Source organism: Tribolium madens, unplaced genomic scaffold (assembly GCF_015345945.1).
Source record: "Tribolium madens isolate multiple individuals breed KSU strain unplaced genomic scaffold, Tmad_KSU_1.1 Scaffold_7;HRSCAF=85;Tcas5.2_LG10, whole genome shotgun sequence".
Taxonomy (NCBI): domain Eukaryota; kingdom Metazoa; phylum Arthropoda; class Insecta; order Coleoptera; family Tenebrionidae; genus Tribolium; species Tribolium madens.
In genome coordinates this window covers 7,918,400-7,946,282 of record NW_025401050.1, presented here as the reverse complement: position 1 = coordinate 7,946,282, position 27,883 = coordinate 7,918,400, and the positions used below count along the sequence as shown (strand labels likewise).

The 27,883-nt window shown below is 31.9% G+C and overlaps 3 protein-coding genes across 6 annotated transcripts; 2 read left to right on the top strand and 1 right to left on the bottom strand.

The window, feature by feature from the left end:
- Positions 1-140: 140 nt before the first annotated feature.
- On the top strand, positions 141-25,397 carry LOC123010158 (probable phospholipid-transporting ATPase IM). Of its 4 annotated transcripts, none has more exons than XM_044406861.1 (13): positions 141-299; positions 12,321-12,743; positions 15,054-15,112; positions 15,171-15,383; positions 18,058-18,263; positions 18,321-18,651; positions 18,701-19,627; positions 21,097-21,373; positions 21,427-21,745; positions 23,404-23,681; positions 23,735-23,958; positions 24,011-24,236; positions 24,288-25,397. In XM_044406861.1, exons 2-13 carry the CDS (start codon positions 12,698-12,700, stop codon positions 24,968-24,970), a joined length of 3,789 nt encoding a protein of 1,262 aa, XP_044262796.1. In that variant the 5' UTR covers positions 141-299; positions 12,321-12,697; the 3' UTR covers positions 24,971-25,397. The 4 variants fall into 4 exon arrangements, with proteins under 4 accessions (XP_044262796.1, XP_044262797.1, XP_044262794.1 ...); XM_044406862.1 differs by lacking the exon at positions 141-299 and adding an exon at positions 8,682-8,827; XM_044406859.1 differs by lacking the exons at positions 141-299; positions 12,321-12,743 and adding an exon at positions 13,692-14,243 and having other exon boundaries at positions 21,427-21,703.
- LOC123010162 (syntaxin-18) lies at positions 25,300-26,541 on the bottom strand. The gene is made up of 2 exons (XM_044406867.1): positions 26,390-26,541; positions 25,300-26,325 (listed from the first exon to the last, which is right to left on the bottom strand). The coding sequence occupies exon 2, from the start codon at positions 26,281-26,283 to the stop codon at positions 25,408-25,410; it is 876 nt and encodes a 291-aa protein (XP_044262802.1). The 5' UTR covers positions 26,284-26,325; positions 26,390-26,541; the 3' UTR covers positions 25,300-25,407.
- On the top strand, positions 26,436-27,807 carry LOC123010161 (zinc finger protein 239-like). Its single transcript, XM_044406866.1, has 3 exons — positions 26,436-27,072; positions 27,119-27,370; positions 27,424-27,807. Exons 1-3 carry the CDS (start codon positions 26,691-26,693, stop codon positions 27,765-27,767), a joined length of 978 nt encoding a protein of 325 aa, XP_044262801.1. The 5' UTR covers positions 26,436-26,690; the 3' UTR covers positions 27,768-27,807.
- Positions 27,808-27,883: the final 76 nt, after the last annotated feature.

Here is a 27,883-nt window from a genome sequence, read left to right as displayed (position 1 = left end):
ACGAACCCGCCGAATCACGAAAATAATCCATAAAATGACACGACACAAAATTACAAATTTCATCCTTCACCTCGAAACGTTTAAGTTGGTAGACTCTCGTCCACGTGCGCATTAGGGATTTTCACACCGTGCGTTGTAATCTCAGGTGCAAATGTCAAAATCAGACAGGTAGCGAACAGTGAATCGTGCAGAAGTGTTGGATTAAAAACAAATTGGAACAATATGGACGTGATTTATGAATTCGTCAAGAAAATGTCGTCGTAAGCACTCGAAAGTGGGACGGTTTTACGCAAAATCAGGTAAGTTGGCTGGGCTTTTCCTGGCGATGTTGTTTTGTTTCTAGGGGGTAATAATACATCAAAAAGTCGGATAGGTTAGGGCGCGCATTCGGAATTTCGACAGTGATTTTCAGTGTAAACAAAAAATTAAATCGATTTGCGGTGGGTTTTATTATAATTGGGAACTTCGTTACTGTGTCAATATCGGTGTTTACCTGTTGTTATTTACACAACAACGTATTGCAGATAGTGGGCTGTGAGAGATGTTTGAAAAAATTAGGTTTTTTTTATTTAGCCGTTTGTAATACTGCTAGTTTGAAAAACAAATGTTTATTTTAATTTTTAGGTTTCATTTATGATACACTGGCGGAAACGGAATTCTGGACGATTTGTCATTCGACTGATATAAAAATGTAAAACGGGCCTTAGGCAACTAATCTCACTTTCGGTTTTTGTAATTTTTATCCTGAGAGCGAGAAAAAAAATGACAACAAATCAAAATAACTTATAAAACACGGATTGCTGGCATTATTGTTTTGGAAAATCGACGGCAAAAATAAATTTCAACTAAAACTTTCAAATTTTAGTTTCAAACGTCAATCATAATGACAATAAAGCGTGGCTTACATTGACATTTTTTGAACGTCATAAATTTGATGTCCAAAATTCCGTGTCCAGTGTATTAACGAATAAAAACATGTGACTTTAATCAAATAATAACAATTCTATTGTAATTTAATTAATTGCACACAATGACAAAAAATATAGTGAATCAATAATTTCGCATATTTTATGAAGATAGATAATTAAATCTTAATTTATGGATTTAATTTAAATTGTTTATCCTCTTTGTGACATAATTTATATTGCGTTTGTCAAAAGTATTATTTTTGTACCGACTGTATTTATATTATAAATACATAATTACATATTAAAAGAATGGTTCAGATCTAAATAAATTAAAGTCCGGTAAAAACTTTAATACTTTCAATTGACATAATTTGATTCCACTTGATATATTTGAAAATCAAACGAGGTCTGGAATTAATTAGCATAAAATGTCCTTGTATTTTAAGTTTTAACTTGAAATCATTACTAGTAATAGACACATTAGACAATAGAAAAAAACGGTGTACTTCCTCGAACTAGTATATTTATAAAAAAAAATAAGTAGATTCTAGAAAATTACAGACGCAAATAATTTTTTTTTCTAATTTAAAAGTCTGGTAGACGATTCAGTTTTATTTCAATGTCGAGATGAAAGTATTTCCCAAGTGATTGCGAAATTGCTTCATGGCCATGTCAAGGTTTGTTATGAACCGTTTGTGACAAATGTTTCATTCTCTAGTGATTTAACTAAATTGAATTTTTTTTATTAATTATTATGTCCAAATTCGTCGAATTGAATCGATAAATCAATCGTAAGATTAGGTAGTAATTTTCGGGGAAGTACCAAGACGCTTAATTACTTCTCGTTGTATATTTATTTAAATGGTGATAATTTCATCGAAGGTATTTGAGAGTAATTTATTGGGAATTGATTCCTATCGTTTCTTGTCATGCGAGCTATATTTAAATGAATGTGTGGAAGATGGCACATATTTTATTGATTGGAAATATTATTATGGGGACGAGTAGTGGATTCTACTTGTAATTTAACAATTTTTGTGAAAGAAACGATGATTTTAAAGATCTGTTACACAATAACTAATTAGAATACTTGAAAAAAAATTAAAGGGCTGTAATAAAATGTGTCGTTTTATTAAAAAAAAAATGTTTTTGTAACTCTTTGTATCTCTATCTACTTGAAAATTATTTCAGGTGATTCAGTGGATTGAGTGCAAAGGAAGACATTTTTACAAGTTTGTTTAGTTGGTTGTTTTAAATTTGGAGCAATTTCTTATGTCAGTAACTGAAATATTAACCGAAAACGTGTTACTCGGGTCATTGTGTGAGAAGAAAAATTTGTATATTTTCAAATAAGGTTTTTTCTGTTTTTTTTTTTTTGATTGAAATAGTACTTGTGTAGATATTTTATTATTTTTAATACTTGGTACCACTTGATACCAATATTTTTTAATAAAATTGTGGATAATTAATTTTAACATTTGTGTTTATTCATTTGTTTATACTTTTGACGTAGCTATTTATCACATTTAGCACTTTTGATTTGCTACAACTTGATGAAATGTAAAATACTTTAAGAAAATAATAAACTTTATTAATGGTTATAAATGCAGGATGCGCCAGAACTTGCGCCTCAGAGAAATATAATACACCAGGAACATGGAAAAAATGTTAAAAAAACTCTATCAAAATTTCGTTATGAAAGTTATGAGAGTTTAAATTTTGCACTTTAACTCTCTTTGGAAAAATAATTTTCAAGTTTTTTTGCTACAAGCTATTAGAAGAGGAAACAAGGAAGTTGTATCCTAAATTGAAACTCTGTTTAATGTTATTTGTGGCTTTTAGTATCAAAATTTTTCTACTTTTACTAAATAATTATAAAAAAACCTATTCAAGATCATTAGTATCATTAAATAGACATAAAAAATGTCAAATGTCAAAAAATAAATGTCAAAATTTTTTATCATATTTTTCATGTGGCGCAAGTTCTGACACCCTGTATACAGAGTTAATATTTATGGACGTGGAAAACATCGGACTTTTATGAAAGTTTTTTTTAAGAAATTATGGAAACATGAAGGTTGTGGTTTGGGGAACTTCCGAATCTCTCATTAATTCTATTTCTTGAAATTACAAGAAAATCCGAAAGCAATTAAATTTCGATGAATTTAATATAAATAAGGACCAATATCAAAGAAATTAGTTCAAATAAAATGTTGTCAATTTCATTAGTTCCTCTTTCATGGCCCGCTATCTTATCCTTGTTAAATCCTTGACATCGCTCCACACTCTTAATGAAATCGTAACGGGCGACTTGAGCTCTAAAAGAAGCTATGGCGTGACCCATCCAATAGCAATAAATCGAATTCGAAACAATTTTAGAAAAACAATTAAACTTAACTTAAAAGAAAAAGAAAATTTCATACTTGGGAACTATTCAACAAACAACATATTTTCTTTTCTTGCATGATTAACAAAATAGTGGTATTTAAGTGATTTCCGATAATGACATACATACATCTCGTCTGTTTAGCAAATTTGGAAAGTTAAACGTGTTATTACCAATGTTGTTATTATCTAAAGTTGGGGGTTGCCTGCAGACGTGAGGTACGAATGAATAATTCATTTCGGTAGCAGAAGCATCGCAAAACGACCTTGATTGGAAAAACTTACCTCTGAATAATGGATATGATATAGATTATTAGTTGGAAATATGGCCGCCTAATATTTATAATTATCTTGTCAGAAATAAGGAGATTCTGATTCGTTTATGTCTATTATTTTAAAATAATTTTGTTAACTTATTATTTTTTCCGAAATGTGGTATAGTTTTCCGGCGATAGATTAGACTTTTCAAATCTTATAGAAACGTTAAAATTTGCAGAAATAAACAGGTGAAAATAGTATTTTTGGGTAATGTTGGATAATTTTATATTAGTGATCATTATCAAGCCCTCACTTGATCATGACATCAATTTTTTTATATTTGTTTTTACAAATACTCATTATACATAATTATAATATACAGGGTGTTTGTTTTTCGAGCTCCACCATGGGGGTCTCAGTTATAATAGATACGAGGTCGGTTAAGTTGCGCATTTTATGTTGAACAATAATCTGAAAGAAAATTGAATGTGTCATTTAGTTTTTAAATTATTGTAAAAAAACGGAAATTTGTAATTTTCGTTTTTATTTTTTCAAGCGAAAACTAAAAGATCTAAACGTTTTTAACTAAGGCATTCTTAAAGCACCTTCTTACAAAGAATCTAAATCTGTCATCCTATTTTCCAAGGCGCTCTTGATATCAGAGTTACGTCACTCAACTTTGGATTTTCTTAAGGACGCCATATTTGATTTCTGTAGTTTTGAAAAGTCTTTTTGTTCCTGATTACAACGATGTATCACACGATTTGATTAAATTTTACATGCTGATCAAAATTAAGAAAAAGCGAAGAGTGCTTTGGAAAAAATGATGCATTTTCCATGTTACTGTTTGCGATACTTATCATAATAAATATCATAAACAATCAGGGCACCAATTGAAGAGATTTCGTTCATAAATATCATAAAAATCACATACTGTCGTTTGGGCAACACAAAAATTGTTTAATTTTGTTTCTTATCGTTTAGTAATTACGAATTAAATTATTAGATTTCAATTTTAATTTATATGAGAACAAACTAAAACGTATGAAGTAAATTAAGTACTTAATCTTTATGGTATCTTTATGTTTAGTTACAGTTAGTTTTGGAAAGTTTTAATAGGAAAAAAATTTGATTTTAATAATATTTTTGAATAATGCAACAGCAAGAAAAAACATTTTCTCATTAAAAATCTTGTTAATTAATCATAAGTGGCGAAGGAGGCATTGTTAGATTATAAACATATTAGTCATAGTTAAAACTTAATTAGTAACAATTTGAAGTTCTACCGTAAAGATAAAAATTGTACTGATTTGTTTACTATGACCTCAAAATTTGCTTCAACTATGTGTTTAAATGATTAATAATTATTGTAACGGAGTTCATTGTGATGTTCATGTTTTGTTTCATTTGATTACTTATTGTTACTTCCATAATTAATTTTTTGCATTGCCATTAAATCAATTTTAAATTTAATTTTCCTGACCTTAAACAAAATCAAATCCGCAACGAAAAAATGATTAATTTCGTCAAAATAATGATCAAAATAAACAGCATTCACACCTAACCAATTATTCCTGTTTGCCGACACATAATCAAGTCAGACAATTCGAATCGATTTGCTTATGGCATCCATAAACAATCTTCAAATTAGTCTACCTTTGCGACAAATTACTAGATTTTCATTAGACCCTCCCATTTCTCGCCTACCTCGTCACAGTTGTAATACTTATTCGGGTCACTTCCCCTCCCATTTCACTTTGCGAGCTTTTAATGTCATGGCATTTCGTAATTTCTGAGCTTTTTGACGTTGAGGATGGCAAATTGCCAACTATTTATGACTAGGTGATGATGTAATGGTAGAAATGTAGTGTGCTTTTGTTCCGGTAACAAACACAACATGCGATAGTTTTCATTAACAGTATTAAAAAGGGGACATTTTTAAGTGTCGAATGCGAAAGCCGTCAAATTATCACATTCTGCTTGCTCAAAACAGGTTAAAATTGCATTAATTACATTAAAAAACTAGAGTTACAAACACTCATTGTGTTACAATGTACAAGTATCACAATGAGAGGTTGTAACACGCGTTTTTATACTATTCTTTCTATTGAGCGCTTTTTAAATTGAATTTATTATTATATTTGACAGATGCGGTACCCAAATTGCTCGAAAATAGCTTAAATTGCATTAGTTTCGCTGAAATACGTTAAACTGTAACAATTTCTCACTTAAAAACGACGGTCTATGGCTAGTGATGGCCAAAAAACAGTGTCACAAAATTGCATTTAATGCAACTGTTTTCAGTTACACAAAATGTTCATTGTGACACCGACATAGAAAAAGGAAATTTTTTGATTAGTGGGTTGGCATTTCTTTAATTTTTTAAACATTCAGTGTTTGTCAGTTTTATTTAAAATTGACACACCGAATTGTCCTGGTTAATTGTGTTAAAATGCACGTCACAATGATGGAAACTGCATTTTTATATTTGCTTTCCAACTCAAATTATTGCGATTAAAAGTTTGCATATTAGAACATAGAACGAATTTCTGTTTTTATGGAAGTAGTAGTTTAAAATGTGATAGTTTGGAATTGTCTTACTACAACTAGCGATATTCATAGTATCAAAATGTGGTACTAGAGAAGGAACATTATTTTCGATTACTTTTCAGTTAATATTACGTTTTTATTTATTCTTTTTAATGCCTTTGTGTATTATCTTTATTCACAATCACTAATGTAATATGCCGATTATTAACCTTTTAAAGGTTGGGTTATTGCATCCCGTGGGCAGTAATATCATTTCATCCCTAGGCAGTTATATGTAGGCTCGCTAACGTTAAGATTGCAAAAATACCTATAATTTTTTTTTCAAATTGTCAAGTTACGCATGTTTTACTGAATGAAATTTTACATTCGGTAATAATAGTTATTTGTTTTACAAGGGAGGAAAGTGTATCTTTTCCAGCCACAGGTGCAATATACGACAGAATTTCATTACTTATAATGTTCATTTATAATGACAATTTTTCCAACGCCAAAGTGGGGGGTGTACTCCCTGTACCTTAGAAACTACAGGGTGATTTTTAAATAACGGCAGGCACTGTAGAATTTTTATTTATGGTCCGATTTCGAAAACAAAAAATAAATTCATTGGCTTTTAATATACTTACTCGTATAAGCTGAAAATTTTAGAATTTTTCTAAATGTAATAAATTTTGGGCTATATTGAACTTTCTAATAATTTTAAATTGGAACTTATATTTTTTTGTTCGTAATTGGGAAGGTATTAGTTTTCTTGGTACGGACAAGTGCAATTTATTAGAAATTTTTGTTTAAAAATTAACAAAGTTAAAAAAAGTCAATAAAAATCTACTACAATCTACAAATAAGACAATATTATTATTGAAATGTCAAAAAGCTGCAAATGAAAGAAAATATTAATAAGAAATGATAATAATAATTACTAATAGCAAGTTAGAACAACATCTACCTAGTTTAGTGTGATTAATTTATTTGATTTTTATTTATTTATTTATTTATTTTACTTTTAACAAGATTATTGTTAACGTCAATTTATTCAATGACATCATTCAACTAGATTTTATTGACTTTTTATTTATTTTTTTTTTCAATTTTGATAAATTTAGTAAAAGTAGAACATATTGCACATGTCTGTATCAAGAAAACTAATACCTTCCAAATTATGAAAAAAAGTGGGTGCTATATTTAAAATTTGAAAGTTGAATACAGGGTGTGCCAGACCTCGCGCCCCAGAGAAATATGCCAAATAAGGTAAGATACCAGGAACATGGAAAAAATGTTAAAAAAAAATTATCTTTAAAATTTCGAAGTTTTTAACTTTTGCATTTTGACTCTATTTATTTCTGTTGCAAAAATAATTTTCCAAGTTTTTTTGCTACAAACTATTATAAAAGGACACAGGGAAGCTATATTCTAAATTGTTCAATGTTATTGTGGCTTTTATTGGCAAAATTTTTGTACCTTTACTAAATAATTGTAAAAAAACATACAAGATCATCAGTATCATTAAATAGACGTGAAAAAATGTCAAATGTCAAAAAATAAATGTCAAAATTTTTTGACAGATTTTTTTAAACATTTTTTCCGTGTTCCTGGTATCTTCCTTTAAATTTTTCTCTGGAGTGCGAGTTCTGGCGCACCTGTAGGTATATAAAAATTGATTTATTTTTTCGAAGTAGTGTGTCGCTAGTTTTTTGTAAAAAAATCATTATGGATTCTTATACCTTCTGCAACTTGTATTTTAATACATACAGGGTGATTCTTAAATAGACCGACAAAATTTTATCCTTGGTAGTATCAAATGAGAACATGCTGGATAAAATATTTAAAATATTCTTTGTTTAAACGTTCTTCAAATAAAATTTATTAAAGTCATTTTCGAAGTAAAGCGTACGCCACTGATGTGTTAGCACAGGTAGTGGTAACCATGGTATTAACGTACTTGATTATTGCAACAATTCATAAACGCCGTAAGTGGCACGGATTAAGGGGGTTTTGCCCCTAAAATATTTAAACGTAAAAATCGTACAATTTGCCTCCATTTATCGTTGGGAAGATGTGATAAAATTTTGTCGGTCTATTTAAGAATCATCCTGTATACTATTTTCATTTTTTGAAATCGTGCCATAAATAACGGCGCATGCCCTTTTTAAAAAATCACCCTGTATAAACATTCGGATAAGGCAAGTTTAGTTATTTATTTTGAGCTCTATTAGGTATCACCTGTTAAAATATTTGCACATACTTTATAATCGTCTCGTATTTATCAGATGAGGGATAAGAAAGATATGATACTAGGCGAAAATGGGCATGAATCTCGTTCAAATACATGTTTTACAATTGCGTCTCTTCTGTTCAATGATCTCTTTCCTTGACCGGTTTCCGCGATGACATAAATCTGGGAAAGTCCGATCTTTTTGTACGTCATTCTCAGGAAACCTCCCAGCATGATTCAGACCAGAAACTGATTGATTTCTGGCGCTAGATTTGAAACAATATCAATGCCTCGAGCATCGCGTGTCTACCGATACCGACCAACCCTTCGTATTGTCAGTGTGACCGTTGATAGGTGAGGAGTAACGTGCCAACCTTCGTCACTGATAAAACACCGATAAAAGTTTATGCGCGAAACTTTGTGATAATAACCAAGTGAGTGTAACCTTCATAAGGAAAGTGCGAAAAGTGACGCTTTTCAAAACCATGGACACGTGGATTCTTTGACTTATTGCTAAGTATGAATGTTTTATTTCAATTAGTGTTTTCTAAGAAAAATCAATTTCTAATTAATTAATCTGGAAAAATGCCAAGTCGGTCGATCTAGATAAAAAGATAAGTGTAAGTCATTTCGGAAAATGATTGTTCTTGATTGCATCATTGTAAAATATTTCTGATAAAAAATGTTTATTTTGTTAACATTGCTAAGACGTACTTCCTCCCGCTACATACACTGAGTTAATTTTTTTAGATAATATTTGATGAAAAATTAATAAAGACACGTCATTGTGCGCTTGTATTGTTGGAAAATTTCCTGCATCTTGTATGAGTTTGGCTTAGTTTTATTAGAATGTGTAAACATTTTTCTGGGGATAGGTATACATAAATTTTTATTTTTATGTGGTAGTAAAATTTCTACGGTTGCATGTGAAATGACACAAAAAATGTTATAGTTTTTGCATTGTTAATAGCTCTTTAAAGGATTTTGTTTAGAGTATTAACAAAATAACCGTTTAATTACATCCCTGCTGTCGACGTCACATAATTTAAATTGGAATTCGTAATTAACTTAGAAACAATAGGTCTTGCTAGATATTGTTTCTTTAATTGGATATAATGTGGATTGTGTATCTGCTATAATTATTAATTACGCTTAGTATACCATTCTGTGTGAAGGGTATTATTTATATAAAAAACTTAAAAAGACAAAAGGCGTTGTAAAATAAGTTAAATTTTTTTTAGTTGTTTTCATCTAATTACAAGGTGTTCCCGGCTAAAAGATTTTCGGTTTAATTAAAGATAAAATCTAAATTGAAACATCTATAAGAAATGAATTTTTGCACTCATTTTACATTAAATAATTAATATGGGTTTTGTTAAATTTGTTAAATCTTATCACAGTAGACTGCGATTTTAAAATTAGTTGGCAACTTAAAAAATAAATAGAGTGGAAAGATGCGAAAATTGACAAACATCACATCTACTATCTACATTATTCAATGTTTTAATTATTAAATAAACGGTTAATAGACTGCTTTTAAATAAATTTTTAATCTAAGTATCCTGTGAATTTGAAATCAAGTTGACAACATAAACTATCAAATTTTATATAAAACTTTTATAATCAGTTTTCATTCATTTCCGAGGGGAGGCCGGTGGCATGGCCGTCATCTAACACAATTTAATATCACCAATAATTTAGTGTTGCCAACTTAATTTTGAAGTCAAAATATTAAAATAAAGTAATACCGGAGCTTTAAAAAGATAATTGTATAAAATATTTCGTTTTATTTTATTTTTAGGAAAACATTATTTCCAGAGTTTATATTTAGCTTCAGAGTAGCGAAAATTACCAACGAGTAGGTAAATATCATTTTTGAGTAAAGTTTTTTTGGTGTTGAACAGGCGAGACGGTACAAATACATTACAATAATAAAATAGGAAAATTGATCAGATTGTAGGGTAGAAAAGTAGTCTATTTGGAAAAATAGACGATATAAATGTGAACGTTACTTCTGAAGGTGTATTTATCTGAATTTTTACTTAAACATTTTTGTTTATTATACAGAGTGCGTTTTAACTTATGCGCATAAACTTAGAGAATGAAAGGTTATGATTTTTAATAAGCCAAAAAAAGAACAATATGTTAAATTTTATTTTTTTTTAATTTTTGTCGAATATCAATAAAAAATACCACTTAACCCCACAAAAATAAAGAATATCGATTCACTTACCTATTGACAGGCATAGCATGAACAAAATAATGTAATGTCGACATTGGTGTCATCAGCGAAAATAAGTCTAATAGTGTTTTTAAAACGGTATAATTCGGTAATAAGGAACTTTCATTAGAACTTTTTTTACTACTAGTTATTATTTGCCATAACCTATCAGACCCTAAAATTATGCGTATAAGTTAAGAGACCCTGTATGAGGGCTTACTTATCGGTAGAAACGCAATTTTCCACAAATAGTACAAATCTTAGTACAATGATCTGAACTTTTAAGTAGTACGAGTATTACCATTGTTAAGAAAAGTCAAGTTTTCTTGTTTGTTATCGCTTTGAAGAAAATAACAATGATTCGTAAAATGATATTTTTAACTTGAATGTACATAATTAATAATAATAATAATGTATTTTTGTTCTTGTTCTTAATTACTTACTGATTTTATTAATTTATTGCATTTATTGCTCAGTTTAATTTGATACAAGTATTTAGTAAAAAAATGTCTAAATGACAATGAATTTTTTTTATTGCTTTGATTTTTCGTTAATATTCCAATGTAATCGGAAATGCCGCTATCTTGAAAATATTTTCATTGAGCAGACCTAACCGATTATCTATAAACAAAATTTTATATAAATATCATCGTTAGAACTCTCAATACTTTCAGTTTAGCCGAAACACCTGTATGTGACTCACCCTGTATATAGGAAACGGAAAATCCAAGATTCACATCGTTAGAAAATACAAAATTATAGTTTTACTAATAGGTTATCTCTTTTTACTATTTTATGGCAATAATTGTAGAATTGACTAATTAAAATAAAAAATTACTTTAATTAGTTTTTAATTTTAATTATCAAACCTACAAATTTGTAGGTGCGACACGCTACTTAATAATAATTAGACATCTCAAATATCTCCTTCAAAGAATCATTTCTTTGTTATTACAAAACAAACAAAAACACATTTCATTTCATTTCCTCCCTCAATAAGAAAACTAAACCAAAAATTGTACAGAAAATATTTACTAAATAGCGCCTTTTCTTACCACATATTTTACATATTAATTATTTTATATCAAGCGCAATAACATTTTTATTTTTTTTTTATATCTATACACGTTTAATTTGCTTCAAGCAAAAGGAGAAACATTCTTTGATCAAATTATTTCTCTAAATGGAATGCAAGTAAAGAGCACGATTTTATTATTTTTCGATATTATTAAAAGGGAAATAATTAGTTTCAAATTGGTGCTTTAAAATAATGAATTTTTTATAATATTGCTGTTGATGCACAACTCAATCGTTTAACACCTACACGTCACGATAGCATGATATATTTTATTAAGGGATTCAAAAAACAAATAATAATTCGTTTATTCGTTATGTTTACAAAAAAAATCGTACATCTGTAAGAATTCAGTTTCAGTTTTGATTTTATGTATGATTTTGTCACAACTTCTCAGTCAACAAAAAGTTCGTTTCTAATGGGAAAATTATCGATTATTCATTATTCGTTCTTGTTGTGTTATCATGCCACTTTTTTGACCAGATGGCGCTCTCAATTATTAATTAAAATGGCGGCAATTGAAAATGTTTGATGTTTGAGGTTATATTACGCCTCGTCTTCTTTTTTCAATTTGACGACCGGATATTAAGATAATTACTTCGTCTTGTCGATATTCTTGTAGTTTATTTATTTACGAACAGGTGCTTATCTTCTCACAAGATTGATTTTATTCTTTAATTTTTTTTACTAGTTACTAAAAAATACCTGTTTCAGAGCGGTCCATGGCCGGGTTTTGTGGATCGGCAGGCCCAGATGCTCGCCTACTTTTCACTTCAGTCACTCGCTGCCGTCAGCACCGCCCCCGTCTTCGGCAATACCACCCCCATAATCCCGTACTTAATCCCAGTACTTGAATCAAACTTTTTCATACACTAATTTTTTACTACCTCTGCAATATTTATACGTATAGTTTTTAAAATATATACTTTTTCGACGTTTCGACCTTTTTGTAGTATTAAGGGATATTAAGTGGCCTTAATTATACCTGACTATAAGAGAACAATTTATATGTATAGAAATTAAGTGGCCTTATGTTTGCATTTATGACCATATCATTACATCCTGTCCTTATATCCTGATCCTTTGAGAAAATGATGAGCAGAGCGTCTTTTAGGAGCAGCAGGACACACACTTTAGGCAAGTATTAAAAAAACACTTTAATTCAGATATATCAAGTTTGCCATGAAATGACAACAGAATAATAAAGAAAGACACTTCCGGGGGATCCCCCAAACGGATGCTTTTATCGATGGGTGTGTTGCAATCAGGTTAAACTTGGTTTTAATGTTAATCGATTTTTATTACTTCAACAATAAGACCTGACATTATGCCTAATGATAACGCCAAGAAAATCACTTAATTTATTTATAATAATTTATTATGTATTGTAATGTGACTTTCGTTTAATTATTCACAAATTAGATTGGTTTTAGCCAATTATTTATCGGATTAACTTCAAATCGATAATAAAAGAATGACGTGTAAATTTTATTGGATTAAATCTTTCTTGTTAATTGTGTGGTGTAACTGGGGCCTTGACCTTGTCGGTAATATAGATCGCAGACTTTTAAATTTTTATGAGTTTTAAGAATTCACGCGCGATTCGAATAAATCAATTATGAATTTAGATCTGAAATTTAGCTTCAAAGAACAAAGTTGGAACATTTGTTATTACTTTTCCTATTAATTTTATTTTAATATTGGTACTTGCCAAATGTGATCAATAACCATCTAGTCGGCGGGCGGTCCAATTGACATTTAACAACGTAATATTTTCATTTTTACAAAAATTGTCAAGTTTTTGTTACAATGTTGGTTCGTGCAGTCAGATCGGTTCGAAGTCTTTTTTTATACAAGATAGTAAGTATTATTAATTATTCAAAATGATCGAATTTATCGGCTAAAGTCGTTTTTTTGCGCCCCGACTGGAACATTTTTACTATATTATTACCACCGTAATACGAACGCTACAACATTGTTATTCCAATAATTATAATAATAAAAAAAGTGAAAATTGTGTCAAATTTTAAATAATGGTTTTGATGCCGCTGGTACGAATGGTAAAACAGCGTCCTATTTTACCGACATGGCGACGTTTTTGTTCACCTGTCAAAATCTATTGAAAAATATTTAAAGTGATGAATCTCGTACATTCGTCATTGTTCGTCGTTAAATGCCGATCAGAAATCGGGTAAAAGAACCGTCTCGCGCCCCAATGACGTCAAAGTTGAAAATTTCGGCCGTCTGAGTCATGTGTGCACCTCCGGAGCAATCGTGAGTGCCCCCTTCAATCTAATGAAACATCTCGAGTTATGGATTACGAACTGGAGGTGTTCGAAGTGTACGACGACGGCGATCAACCGTCGAACAAGAAACATTCAAAACACACGCGAAAAAAGTGCAAACAGAAAGGCAAAGCTGTACTTAACGTAGAGGCGAATGATAACGACGTGAACAGGTCGAAAAGTAGCGTGTTGAGTGGTGAACGAAGACCGTTGGGGTGGCGAGAATCGATTTTGAGTGTTTTTGGTAAACTGGTGGTGTGGAGAAATCAGAGAAGGTATCAGACGGCTGTGCCCGATAAGGGTGATTCGCCACACACGTCCAAGGATTCGAGAAGGGGGTACATTCCTTGCGGTGAGTTCGAGACGAAAATCAGCGTAAATAAGGGTCAAGGTTTGATTTTATGGAAGTCATTGGAGATTTGCGAGACAATTGGCGGGTTAATAGCTCAACTGATTGGCAATTTATGCACTTGGACTCGTGTTAGGCAAATTGTTTGTGTTAACGTTTATTTTAAACCGTTTTTTATTTAATAGAGTTGGGCAAATATTTGTTTTGATTAAGTCAGCATTAACAAATTTATGTAACATTTGAGTCACACAGTAAACTGTTTCCTTTGTCTTAAATGGAACATTGTTGAGTTTACTAATATTTTTTGTAAGTTGATATTTTGTTAAGTACTCGTTTATTATTAAAATACCACAATATCAATCATAGTGACAAGACAAATTTTTTTAATAATATTGCAACCCAATTTCTTAATTGATAAACATTCCTCTTCATTGCACTTTTCCAATTAAAAAAATTATTTGATTTTACTACGCTTTACAGTAATGCTCTGCAATTCCTAATGGAATCAAGTTTAATTGGTGGCTCGTAAAATGTTTAAAATAAAACAGTATGATCTCAAGCATTGACTATGCCCACGCTCTATTTATTTTTAAATTTAACCGAATAATAAAATAGGAAATCGTAATTCTTGGATTTATAAACAAAAGTAATATTAATTTATTGAACGGTCAATTTGCAATTGACGTATGAACTAATTCATGCACTTGCTGTCATAAACACGATGGTTTTCTTCACCCAACTTGTGGTGATTTTTCTAGGAGTCAAGTTACATAAGTGAATTAACAAAATTAGTAATTTTTGTTTGTGTTTCAGATAATCAAAGGAGAATCCACGCTAATGATAGACAGTTTAACTCCCAATTTCGTTATGCAGTAAGTTGTGGTATAAGTGAGATGACAGAAAAGAATTGATTTGTTTCGTATGTTTCAGAGCAACTACATTAAGACTTCAAAGTATTCGATATTGACGTTTCTGCCGTTGAACTTATTCGAGCAGTTCCAGCGTCTGGCTAATTTCTATTTTTTGTGCCTTCTCGTGTTGCAGCTGATACCTGCTATCAGCAGTTTGACGCCCGTCACAACAGCTCTACCCCTCATTGGGGTGTTGGGACTCACTGCCATTAAAGATGCTTACGATGACATCGTATGTATTAACCAATTAAAAGAAAAATATAAAAAAAACACTATAATTGAGGAGCAGACTTTCAAAATGCGGTTTGTTCATGTTTTTATCAATTAAAATAAAGGTTTTTAATTTTTTCTGGAAAATGTCTAAGTACTCCAGCTGTAAAATTAGTGTCTAATTTGTACATTTTGTAGAAAAGATTATTTGACTCAAACCAAATGCCCGAACATCACGCTACGTAAAACGGCCTAAGGAAGATCCAATAAAGGGAATCGAAACGTTGCCGAAAAATTGTATTTATTTTCAATAATCAGTCCAATATTCAGAAACAAAATGGACAACAATAATCAATAATTTGTACATATTTTTTCACATTTATTGACACTTTTATAAAAAATTAAAAATTATTTCTTAAAAGGACAGTTTTTGTTCTCTGGTGGAAAAATGCAAATTTTGGACAAAATGCTTTCTGAAAGTTTGCTCTTCAGTTACTGTGTTTTCTTGTTGGATGTTTTTTGTTGTTGAGAAAATCAAAACTCGTTTCTATTAAAAACATCAAACTATTTTAACACAGCACGTGTTTCGACTTAGTTGGAACACTTTGTTTGAATTTTTTAAACATGCCATGAATATCTTTTTATTTGTTACATCATTTAGTTGAACAAACCAAAAAAAATTATGCCTGTTTACAAAACTAAGTTAGAACATTAGTGTTTTTTTGAGTTCCAAGGAAATTCTGAATTACAAAACAAGATTTATATAAAATAGAGCACGTTTTAAGAGATTTGCATACATTGAAACATATTTTTAAGGTACGCTTATTTTTTTTATTTTTTTTTTTAAGTCGGTAGGTATAATAACTTGTAAATTTGATGAATTCCAAATTTTTACAAAAGTCTGATTTTTCCATTCATTTATATGCAATAAAATTCAGATAATTATTATTATTTATTATTGTTTAACCAGGCAAAAAAAAGAAAAAATTTGGGAGACAATTATTATTAAAGTCATAATTTTTTCGCTACTAATTTCCACAACCTTGTATTGTTATTATTATTATCATTTTTTAATAATAATAAATTTTCAACATCATTACATACTTGATAGAAATATCCGTAATGGTGAGTGCTTGCCTGACTGCAGGTTTAAACCTCCGGGTCAGTGGAGTGTAAAAGTTATGAGAATTATTTGCCAGATAATTATGACTAGAATCATTTTTTTTGTCGACTTTTTTCTCATTTTTTTGCCGAGTAAGAAAATTAGAAATCCTGAATTTTTTCCTATTGTAAATTTAAATTTAAATAAAACTAGTACCTTGTCAGTTAAGAAAACAAAAATTTTCAACTTACAAAAATCTTAATTTTACTTTTGTTCAGAACTCAGAAAGGTATTTTTCTAATATAGAATTGGAGAAAGTAACTGAAAATAAATAGGTGTGTTACTTTTTGCACATTATACATTAAATAAAATTTATAAAAAATGTATTCTTAACTTTTGTAAGTATTTATATTAAAACTTTGTTACAAAGTCTCATAGGTCTACCTATAGATTATTATTGTCAGATTATAAATAAAGAGATATTCAATTGCTATCAAACAGATGTATGTTTTAAAAACGTGTAAATATGTTTAAAAAATCCTATATTTAATGTATGTAACAAGTTATAGGCCTTTTGTTCCTTCAAAAAGGAATATTCTTTATAAAAATAAAAAAATATATTACTTAATTATAAAAAAATATATTATTTACAAAAGACACATAACACTGTATTTTTTGAAGGTAACGTTTTATTCAATGGTGTTTCTAGAATACAACAAAAAATGTTTAATCTTAAATTAGCGTTAGCAAAATTGCAACTTTTTAACCTTTTTAAGAAAAGAAAAATATTTTTGAAAACAAGCATTTTGTTCTTCATTTTTTTTTATGAGAAGAAAATAATAATTTAGATTAAAAAATAAAATTGATTTAAATAAAAATGTGATGTGATTATGATTGAACAATTAGCTAGTTCATTCATAACATTATAAAGAAATTGAGTATCAGCCAGACAGATATTTCTACTTAGACAGCTATTTGTTAAAATTAAAGTTAATATAAAATTTTTAAGTTGTATTACTTGAATATAAAATGAGTTACGATAGTCTTCGTTGCATGGGTCGATTTCGAAAAGTACAATTTCAATGTGCTTCGTACCTAAATAATTAATATAATTATTTTTAGAACAGATTGAACAAGGGTTTTTAACGCTACAAGAACTTATTATGTTGTTTTTTTAATTTTGCTCTTTCGATGTCATTATTTTCATTCCTGTACGTGTTTTGCAATTTTTTTCCATCATATTATAATACTTATCCACAATCACTCTATAAGGAGACTTTATTCCACACTTTAGATGTGTATAAAGTACCACAAGTGGAATAAAGTAACTTTATTCCACTGTTACTAACCAGCGTAACAGCTTTCTACGTTTAACCGAAAGCACATTTGGCGTGACGTTTAAATGTCAATTTAATTTTTAATTACGTTTGGAATAATTTGTCCCTGTGATTGTGGATAAAACGTTATATTGCAGTCGTGTGTTAGATAGAATTGACGTTCTCGCGGTTAAACATTCTTGCGTGGATAAAACGCTACCTAACACACTCTTACAATAAATAACTATTTAGCACCGAGAATAATTGTGTTGTTGCAGCAACGCCACATTTCCGATCGCCAAGTCAACAACCGAAAATCTCAGTTGGTACGTCGTGGCAAACTCGTCCAAGAACGTTGGTCGGCAGTGCAAGTCGGTGATATCATTCGCATGGACAATAATCAGTTTGTCGCTGCCGATGTTCTCTTGTTAACCACAAGTGAACCTAACGGTTTGTGTTACATCGAAACATCTGAATTGGACGGGTACGAATTGCGTTGTTTGTTTATTTCTTTGATACTGACCACATTTATGTATTATAGTGAGACGAACTTAAAATGTCGACAGTGTCTGATGGAAACAGCCGCAATGGGTCAAGACGACGTCTTATTGGGCGAATTCGACGGCGAGATCGTCTGCGAAACGCCTAATAATCTCTTGAATAAGTTCGAAGGTGCTCTCACGTGGAAAAACAAAACATATTCTTTAGATAACGATAAGATCATACTGCGAGGATGCGTCCTGAGGAACACTCAGTGGTGTTACGGCGTTGTTATTTTTGCCGGAAAAGATACGAAATTGATGCAAAACAGCGGGAAAAGCAAGTTTAAACGCACTAGTATAGACAGACTTCTTAACTTTTTAATTATAGGGGTAAGGTATTCCTGTTTTGAGACACAAACTCATTTTAATTTTTTTACAGATAGTATTTTTTTTATTGTCCATGTGCCTTTTCTGTATGGTGGCATGTGGTATATGGGAGTCCTTGGTCGGACAATATTTCAAAGACTTCCTGCCGTGGGACACGTTAGTGCCTTCGGAGCCGTTAGGTGGCGCCACCATCATAGCACTTTTGGTGTTTTTCTCATACGCTATCGTACTAAATACAGTGGTACCAATTTCACTATACGTTTCAGTCGAAGTGATTCGATTCGTTCAGAGTTTCCTAATAAATTGGGACGATCAAATGTACTACGAGAAAACGGCCGCGAAAGCACGTACTACCACATTGAACGAAGAATTGGGCCAAATCGAGTATATTTTTTCGGACAAAACCGGTACTTTAACACAAAACATCATGACGTTTAATAAGTGTTCAATCGTCGGTAAATCCTACGGTGACGTTATTGATACTCGAACCGGTGAGGTTATTGAAATAACCGATGAAACCGAATCTTTGGATTTCTCCTTCAATCCGAATTATGAGCCAGAGTTTCGATTCTTCGATAAGAATTTATTAGATGCGGTGAGACGTCGCGATTCAGACGTTTTTAATTTTTTTCGTCTTTTGGCTCTGTGTCATACGGTGATGTCGGAGGATAAAGACGGGAAATTAGAGTATCAAGCACAATCACCGGACGAGGCGGCGCTAGTGTCGGCGGCTAGAAATTTCGGATTCGTTTTTAAAGAACGCTCACCGAATAGTATTACGATCGAAGTGATGGGACAAAAGGAAGTGTATGAATTATTGTGCATTTTGGATTTTAATAACGTGAGAAAACGAATGTCTGTGATCTTGAGGAGGGATGGGGTGTTGAGGTTGTATTGCAAAGGGGCGGATAATGTCATCTATGAAAGGTTACAAGAGGGGAGCGATGAGGTCAAGCAGAGGACGCAAGAGCATTTAAATGTAAGTTTAAAAAAAAATTGCTGGTGAATGTTTCTTACACCCGTTTTATGAACTGGAGTAATCTCAAATTAATTTTTTCAAAATAAAGTTGTGAAAAGATTTAAAATATCTTTTTTAACGTTGGTACAATTGATTCGCTAATTTTAAAATTAGGCAGTTTCAGTTTTTGATAAATTTCTTACCAGAATTTTCACTTTGTAATTGTCAAAAAGATCTATGGTGCACATTTTTACAATTAAAGAAAAAATATTAATAAAGGGTGATTTTTAAAAAACGGCAGACGCTGTAGAATTTTTATTTGTGGCCGGATTTCAATAATTAAAAAACTAAATTAAATGGCTTTTAATACGGTATAAGCTGACAATTTAAGAATTTTTCTAAATGTTATACTAGTATATTTTGTGTTATATTCAACTTTCTAATTTTAAATAGAGACCCAAATTATTTTTTTTTATAATTTGGAAGATATTAGTTTTCTTGGTACAGACATGTGCAATAAGTTCTGCTTTTCCTAAAAATTATTTAAAAAAAAATATCAAAGTTGAAAAAGTTAATAAAATCCAGTTGCATGGTGTCAATAAAAAATTAATGTTAGCAATTATTATTAAAAGTAAACAAAATAAATAATGACATAAATTAATAACACTAAACTAGATGTTTTTCTGACAATCATTGTTTGTCATTTCTTATTAAAAATATGAAAAAATATTGGCAATATTTTCTTTCATTTGCTGCTTTTTGACTACAATAATGACATTGTCTTATTTGACACCATGCAACTAGATTTTATTAACTTTTATATTTCTTTTTTTTAATTTTGATATTTTTTTAAACAATAATTTCTAGTAAAAAATATATCGCATATGTCTGTAACAAGAAAATTAATATGTATCTCCTAAATTAAGAAGAGAAAAATGTGGGTTCCAATTTAAAATTAGAAAGAAAAATTCTAAAATTGTCAGCTTATACTGATAATTAATTTTTTAAATCGAGCCATATACAGGGTGAATAAAAAGTATGGACCCAAGGTTTTTTTTAATCTTTTGCTTCCAGAAAATAATTATTAATAAAAATCAAAGTGCTATAAAAAGTGTGATCGTGTTTTGAGAATGAAATTTTGTTTTGTTTTTGACATATGCAATTTTTTCTATCAAAATGGCAAAATATGAAATTTTTTTTTGATAAAAATTGAATATATAGTAGATCGCTGTACTTAATCCTTTATGAAAAAAAATGGTTTTGTAGTGAATTATCATTTAAAAAAGAACAGAACTCAAAAACAAAAGAACAAAAAATTATTTGATAAAACGTCCCATTCTTTACTACTTTATGATTCATCAATTAGTTTTTTAAAAAAATTTATAGTTTAAGCAAAAATCGTTTGGTTTCATAATAAATGATAATAAATAAATTAATTAATAAATCACCTTGGTTTGTTTTGATATTTTTGATGTATATATGTTTTGTAGAAATTCGCCGGGGAAGGCCTCCGCACTTTATGCCTAGCCTCGCGAGATTTAGACGAGGAATTTTTCAACAATTGGAAGCAACGTCACCAAGAAGCCGCCATTTCGATGGACGGTCGAGACGAGCGTCTCGACGCCATTTACGAAGAGATCGAGCGCGATATGGTCCTAATCGGAGTGACAGCCATCGAAGATAAACTCCAAGATGGCGTCCCGCAAACAATTGCCAACCTAATTTTGGCCGGTATTAAAATCTGGGTCCTAACCGGCGACAAACAAGGTTTGAAACAAATAAAAATGAAGTGATTGTTGTATTGTTTTTTGTTTTTATAGAAACTGCGATTAATATCGGATATTCGTGTCAACTGTTGACTGATGACTTGGTCGATGTTTTTATCGTTGATGCGTCGACGTATGAGGAAGTCAATCAGCAGTTACTTAAATTTAAAGAAAACATTAAAATTGTGAATACATTCCAGCCGCAAAGTCCGGCCGATATTCAAATAGGTACGACGAACGGCCGAATGGACACCACCGAACATTCGACGGGCACATCGACACCACCTCAACAACAAACGGTGGCACCTGCCGTCAGTGTCGTCACATTCAGGTGGGATGATGACATTGAAAGATGTGAGAATACGAGAGCAAGGTAGACAAAAATGAAAAACGATAAGGTTTTATAATTTTTTTTTGTTATTGTGTCTTCTTTGCTAACTCTATTTATTTATTTATTTTTATTAGCATCCTCTCGGCGATTGGTTTGTTATCAACTAACTCGCAAAAAATGTATAGATTAGTTATGGGTGACGTAAAAATTTAGTTTTCTTGTTAGTTCGTGTTGTACAATTTATTAATCTACCTGCTCTCTAATATAGCGTGTCCTTAATAACGTGACAAAAGTAAGTGCAACTGAACCAAAAATGGTAGCACTTGTTTTCTAACCTATAGTATGTAGTGTTGTCGGTCGAATTGACAACCTAGAAAATCGAAACTCATCAAACTAACAGCAATTTTTCTTTTTCATTCGCACGGGGTGGGTCACGTGATTGGAAATCACCGTTACGGCGTGTTAGCGATCCGAAAAATACATTATTTATTTCGACACTTACGATACGTATAAACCCTATACAGGTGTTTCAGAACTCGCGCCTCAAAGAAAAATGGTAAGATACATGGAAAAAATGTTTTTTCTTTAAAAAATTCGAAGTTGGAATAATAATTTTCCAAGTTTTTTGCTACAGGCTATTAGAACAGGAAACAAAGAAGCTGTATCCTAAATAGTAACTATGTTTAACGTTATTTGTGACTTTAATTGGCTAAACTTTTGTCTACTAAATAATTGTAAAAAAACATACAAGATCATTAGCAACATTTGACAAAAAAATGTGAAATGTCAAAAAATAAATGTCAAAATTTTTTAAACATTTTTTTCCATGTTCCTTGCTTGGAATTTTTCTCTGGGGGTGCGAGTTTTGAAACATCCTTTATTAGAAATAGGAATGTATCATTTCGAAATTTTGATCTTTAATATTTTTTTTATCATTAATTGCAAGCTTCAAAGAAGAAAAAAAAAAATACGAGTTATTTTTTTTAAGACGAATGGTATTTTTCCACAAAACGGTGTATGAGCCTCATTTTACGAAGAATAAATAGTAAAAAAGTAGTAAAATAGCATCAGTAATTATTAAAGAAGCAGCTTTATTTTCATAAACTATCGCTTTTATATTAATACTAGCAAATTAAACAAGAACAAAATTTGGAGGTTCCAAAATGTAGTAAAAAAACATTTTAAAAATGTACAAATTTATTGTTTATATATTGACATTTCACGTTTTAAATACATTTTATATAATTTAAAAAACAAATTTGTGGTTGTTATACTTACAAATTTCGGATACAAAAAATGAGAATTGATCAATAACGTTCATTATTTTATGTTTTTACTTATTTATTTTTTTCTCTAGTAACTCTTCTGTGCTTTATTTGCAGTTCATCGTTTTCAATATTTTTTTATCATTAATCTTTATCGTGTTGTCAAAGGAAGTAATTTAAATGCAAGTATCAACAAATGTGATTTTTTCGGATCTCGAAAACCGCCTCTTCATCACTGCTCACATTTCATCTGCTGTTCGCATGCCCCCTTCTCGCCAACCAAAAGAAACATTGCTGTCCGACACCACCCCACACGTCAAAAATGTTTTTTTCGTCATTCATGTTTTTTTTTCCTCAACTTTACTCACTAAAATGACGAAGAAGCTATTTTTGGCATTAAATCCGATTTTTATGTTTTTTTTCTACCATTTCCAGTACCGAATTGGAGTATCATCGAGGCTCCCTCGAAGCCGCCGCGGTTGAAGAAACCTCAGCCGGCTTTGCCATAATAATCAACGGCCATTCATTGGTTCATTGTCTTCATCCTCAACTTGAACGTCTGTTTTTGGATGTGGTCATGCAGTGCAAATCTGTAATTTGTTGTCGTGTCACTCCTTTACAGAAAGCTTTGGTCGTTGAATTGATCAAAAAGAATCGTCATGCCGTCACTTTGGCCATAGGTGATGGTGCGAATGACGTTTCTATGATCAGAGGTGACTTGACGTAACTTGTGTGTAGTACAAGAATACGATTGGTTGATTTTCAGCTGCCCATATTGGGGTTGGAATTTCCGGTCAAGAGGGAATGCAAGCCGTTTTAGCATCGGATTATTCGATAGCACAGTTTCGATTTCTCGAACGACTACTTCTAGTACATGGAAGATGGTCGTATTATCGGATGTGCAGCTTTCTTCGTTATTTCTTCAATAAGAATTTTGCTTTCACTTTGTGCCACTTTTGGTATGCATTTTTCTGCGGATTTAGCGCCCAGGTGAGTCATACATTACAAAGTGTCCCATAAATCTAATTGTATGTTACTATAGACTGTTTTCGATCCTATGTATATATCGGTATATAATCTTTTCTACACGTCGTTACCCGTCCTCGCCGTCGGCATATTCGATCAAGATGTCAACGACAAAAACTCGATTCTCTACCCGAAACTCTACAAACCAGGACATTGGAATCTATTCTTTAACAAAAAAGAATTTTTTCGGAGTGCTATCCAGGGTTGTTTTGTTTCAATTGTATTATTTTTCATCCCTTTCGGTGAGTAGGCACCATTGGTGTTTTTGACATTTTGAAAGTCACTTTTGACAGGTACCTACTATGATGCTGTGAGTCCGAACGGTCAAGGCCTCTCCGACTACATGCTGTTTTGCAGTGTTGCAGCCGCCATACTTGTTATAGTCAACACGGCCCAAATCGCCTTGGACACATTCTATTGGACGGTTTTCAACCACATCATGATCTGGGGTTCCCTCGCATTCTATTTCATCGCCGATTATTTCTACAACTACGTTATCGGCGGCCCTTATGTCGGTTCTCTGACCAAGGCAATGTCAGAAGTGAAGTTTTGGTTCACGACCGTGCTTTGCGTGACGATTTCTATAATGCCGGTGTTGGCGTGGCGGTTCTATTTCGTAGATGTGGCGCCGACTTTGTCCGATAGAGTGCGTTTGAAGCAGAGATTGGCTCAAGTCAGGTCTAGGCACAGTCAGGATGTGCTTAGAACGCCGTCTGCCAGACGGGCGAGGAGGTCGATTCGGTCTGGATACGCATTCGCGCATCAAGAAGGCTTTGGTAGATTAATTACGTCGGGTAAAATTATGAAAAAAATACCCAATGCTGATTTTAATATACCTAATATAATTGGGAAGTTGAATATGAATTCGGGGGGGAGTGGGAATACAGTTAGTGTGAGTAAACCACCATCGCAGTCGCAGGAGAGTAATAGTAGTCTGAGGGCCCCCATACAGGATCTCGATACGATAAATCTATGATAGGGAGAGGCCCCAAGTGGGTCACAAATGTTCTGTTAGATGATTTTTAGCACACGTTACGTTTTTACAAAGGAAAGGTATGAAATGTTGGTTTTTATTATGGGACATTTGCGCCTACGTTAAGTATTTTGCTATGTGATTTTTCACTTAATAGTATTTGTACAGTATCAAGAAATTGTTTTATGTTATTAGACTTTTAAACACTTGGATTTGGGGAGTTGGAGGAAATTCACCACAATTGTTATCATGGTGCCAAATAATTGTTAGCTGGGGGTCACTCTTATCTAAATCCAGGTGTGGATGTTATGCTTCTACTAGTCAAAAGTATGTTTAATGTTAATTAAGAGAAATTTTCTTTATTACCGAGTTATACAAAAATATATCTGCTTTTGTTTTTTATTATAAAAATAAATTTATTTTTTCTGTAGGTTTTATTATTAATCGTTATACCAATCCAGAAACAGTAACGAAAACGACATAACTAGAAGAAAAAACAAAACCCACACCCTCAATCCTGCGTTCCTTTGAATCGCCTGCCTGATTTGTTCATTAGCGTCTCGCATGTTACTTGTAGCCCCCACAACGTTGTTGGCGATTCTCTCAATGTCCTGTTCCTGTTGCAAAACTTTTTCGGTGAATAATTCCTGAAGTTCGGCGATGTGTACAACTTTGCTTTCCATTTGTTTGACTTCCTCAGATGTTGAGTTTAGTTCATTGTAAAGCATTTCGTTTTCTGATTCAAACATTTGCATTTCTTCAACTGATAATTGGTCCTCGATGTCAACAGGAGGAGGCGAAACTGGTGGAAGCTCCAAATTCCCTTTACCACCAATTGTCTCCAATTTGGCGACTTTGTGAGTCTCTAAGACGCGTTTCACGCGAATTGCTTTAGCTTCAGTGTATATTTTACTAACGGATTTCAAATAGCGTTCAAGTGAGTCGACCACGTTTTGGTAGTGTTCCTCTTTTTGTTTGCTTTTTGGCAATTTGGAAATTTCTTTTTTATAGTCCCCAATGAGCGAAGTACAAGCGTTTACGATTTTTTCAGCAGTTGTGTCTATTTGCTCTCTGTCAACTTCCGTCATTGTTTTATTAGTTGATAAATAATTCAGTACGTTCAAATAAGCTGCTTTGTTCTCTAAGAGAAAGGTTTGGAGATGCGTGATTTGCTTCACTACTTCTTTAGCAGTCGCCAAATTGGGGTCCTTTGGACCCGACTTAGGAAGCGACGGTTTAGACTCTTTCAGGCCTAAAGCCTTATTCGTCGTCCTCACAGTCTTAACACAAGCCTTGAAAAGTATTGTAATATCCATTCCTCCAATTTTTGTAATTTTTACAAATGACGTGTACCTAACCTACAAATCACAACTGTCAACAATCCATCAAATCATTTATAGAAATGACAAAAACAACACTTACCGGACAAGAAAATGCATTAATCAATTTAGGTAGTGTCTTCAAGTTTCACAAAAATGCATAATTCCGTTTTTTTATCATTTTTGTGACTTGTGACTTGCCACCTGTCAACGATTCGTTTTTGTTTACAAATGTCTAACATAACCTCATTTTAAACGTGTTTTGAAATGAAACATTTTTATAGTTTAAGTGATGTAAAAACAGTACGTAAGTGCTTCAAACAGGAACAAGAGTAGAATTGTTTGTGTGTGTGACTTTTCAAGTACCAGCAAATAGTTTGTGTTTTCGTCAACCTAACCTCAAAATGACTTCAATCATTGGTGATTTTATCAAAAATTTGCACTTGATGACTCTCCCGACGCCCTTATGGGCCGTCCACATTGACCCCAAAGAGGAATTCCTTGCAGTTTTGCATGTGAAGCCTTTCTGCGATAAAGTTGTTATTGACAAGGGGGTTCTCCTCACTTCCGAGAACGGCACTCTCAAGACTTCCGTGTCGTTCAATGACGAAATTGTACAACTCCCAGTGTCTGCCTCGAAAATTGCAACAATTTCCGACTTAACAAGTCTTATTTATTCCCTCCATGATGTGAGATATTGTTTGAATACCAATTTGGGGCTGTCTAGGTGCTCGAAATACATTCTGAATGGGGCCTCAGATTTGTGCGAGTTTTGTTCTTTTGAAGGTAAAATTTACTGATTTATTTAATATCATTTTACCGTGGGTTAAAGTTTTTAATAGTGAGAGGGATGAGCAACCTCTTTCGTTCATAGATAGCCCCCTGCTAGACAACATGGAGGACAAACGCAAAGAAAAACAGTATTTATGTACAGTTTGCGGTAAGATTTTCAATTGTTCATCCGGATTGGAGCACCACATGTTAACACATGCCCCCCCTGATGACAAACCCTTCAAATGTAAAGTTTGTACCAAAGCTTTTGCCAAAAAATACAACTTGAATGTCCACACTCGGATCCATTCCGGTATTGTTTCAGAAAAATCGTCAAAAGTTTATTTATTTATTAATCGTTTGTAGGCGAGAGACCCTACGTTTGCAGCCAGTGTGGTAAAACTTACTCAACACGGAGCAACCTTTCGACTCACATAAACAGCACTCATTGTGATAAAAAAAGGCACCATTGCAAGCTATGTGACATGTCTTTTGTTCACCCGAGAGTGTTGAGAATACATATGAGGAAACATACAGGAGAAAAGCCCTTCATGTGCCAGATTTGTGGTAAACTTTTTTCCAAAAATATTCATTTGACAATTCATACGAGAACGCATACGGGAGAACGGCCCTATGTGTGTACAGTCTGTGGGAAGGGGTTTACAACGACGGGAAATCTCAATAAGCATAAAAAGATCAGTCATCAATAAAATTGCACATCATTTCATAAACCAATAAATGTTTTTCATATGCAATTTTATTATTACACCTACATAACTGTGATCATTTTTTCCCTTTATTCTGAATTTTTAATGGGCGAAGAGAG

Bases quoted from the DNA above. Each gene is read 5' to 3' on its own strand.
- LOC123010158 (XM_044406858.1), top strand. From the start codon at position 13,919: ATGGATTACGAACTGGAGGTGTTCGAAGTGTACGACGACGGCGATCAA. The intron at 19,628-21,096 runs GTAAGTTTAAAA...TATGTTTTGTAG, and splicing joins GGACGCAAGAGCATTTAAAT to AAATTCGCCGGGGAAGGCCT. The intron at 21,746-23,403 runs GTAGACAAAAAT...TACCATTTCCAG, and splicing joins TGTGAGAATACGAGAGCAAG to TACCGAATTGGAGTATCATC.
- LOC123010162 (XM_044406867.1), bottom strand. From the start codon at position 26,283: ATGGATATTACAATACTTTTCAAGGCTTGTGTTAAGACTGTGAGGACG.
- LOC123010161 (XM_044406866.1), top strand. From the start codon at position 26,691: ATGACTTCAATCATTGGTGATTTTATCAAAAATTTGCACTTGATGACT. The intron at 27,073-27,118 runs GTAAAATTTACT...CGTGGGTTAAAG, and splicing joins CGAGTTTTGTTCTTTTGAAG to TTTTTAATAGTGAGAGGGAT. The intron at 27,371-27,423 runs GTATTGTTTCAG...AATCGTTTGTAG, and splicing joins CCACACTCGGATCCATTCCG to GCGAGAGACCCTACGTTTGC.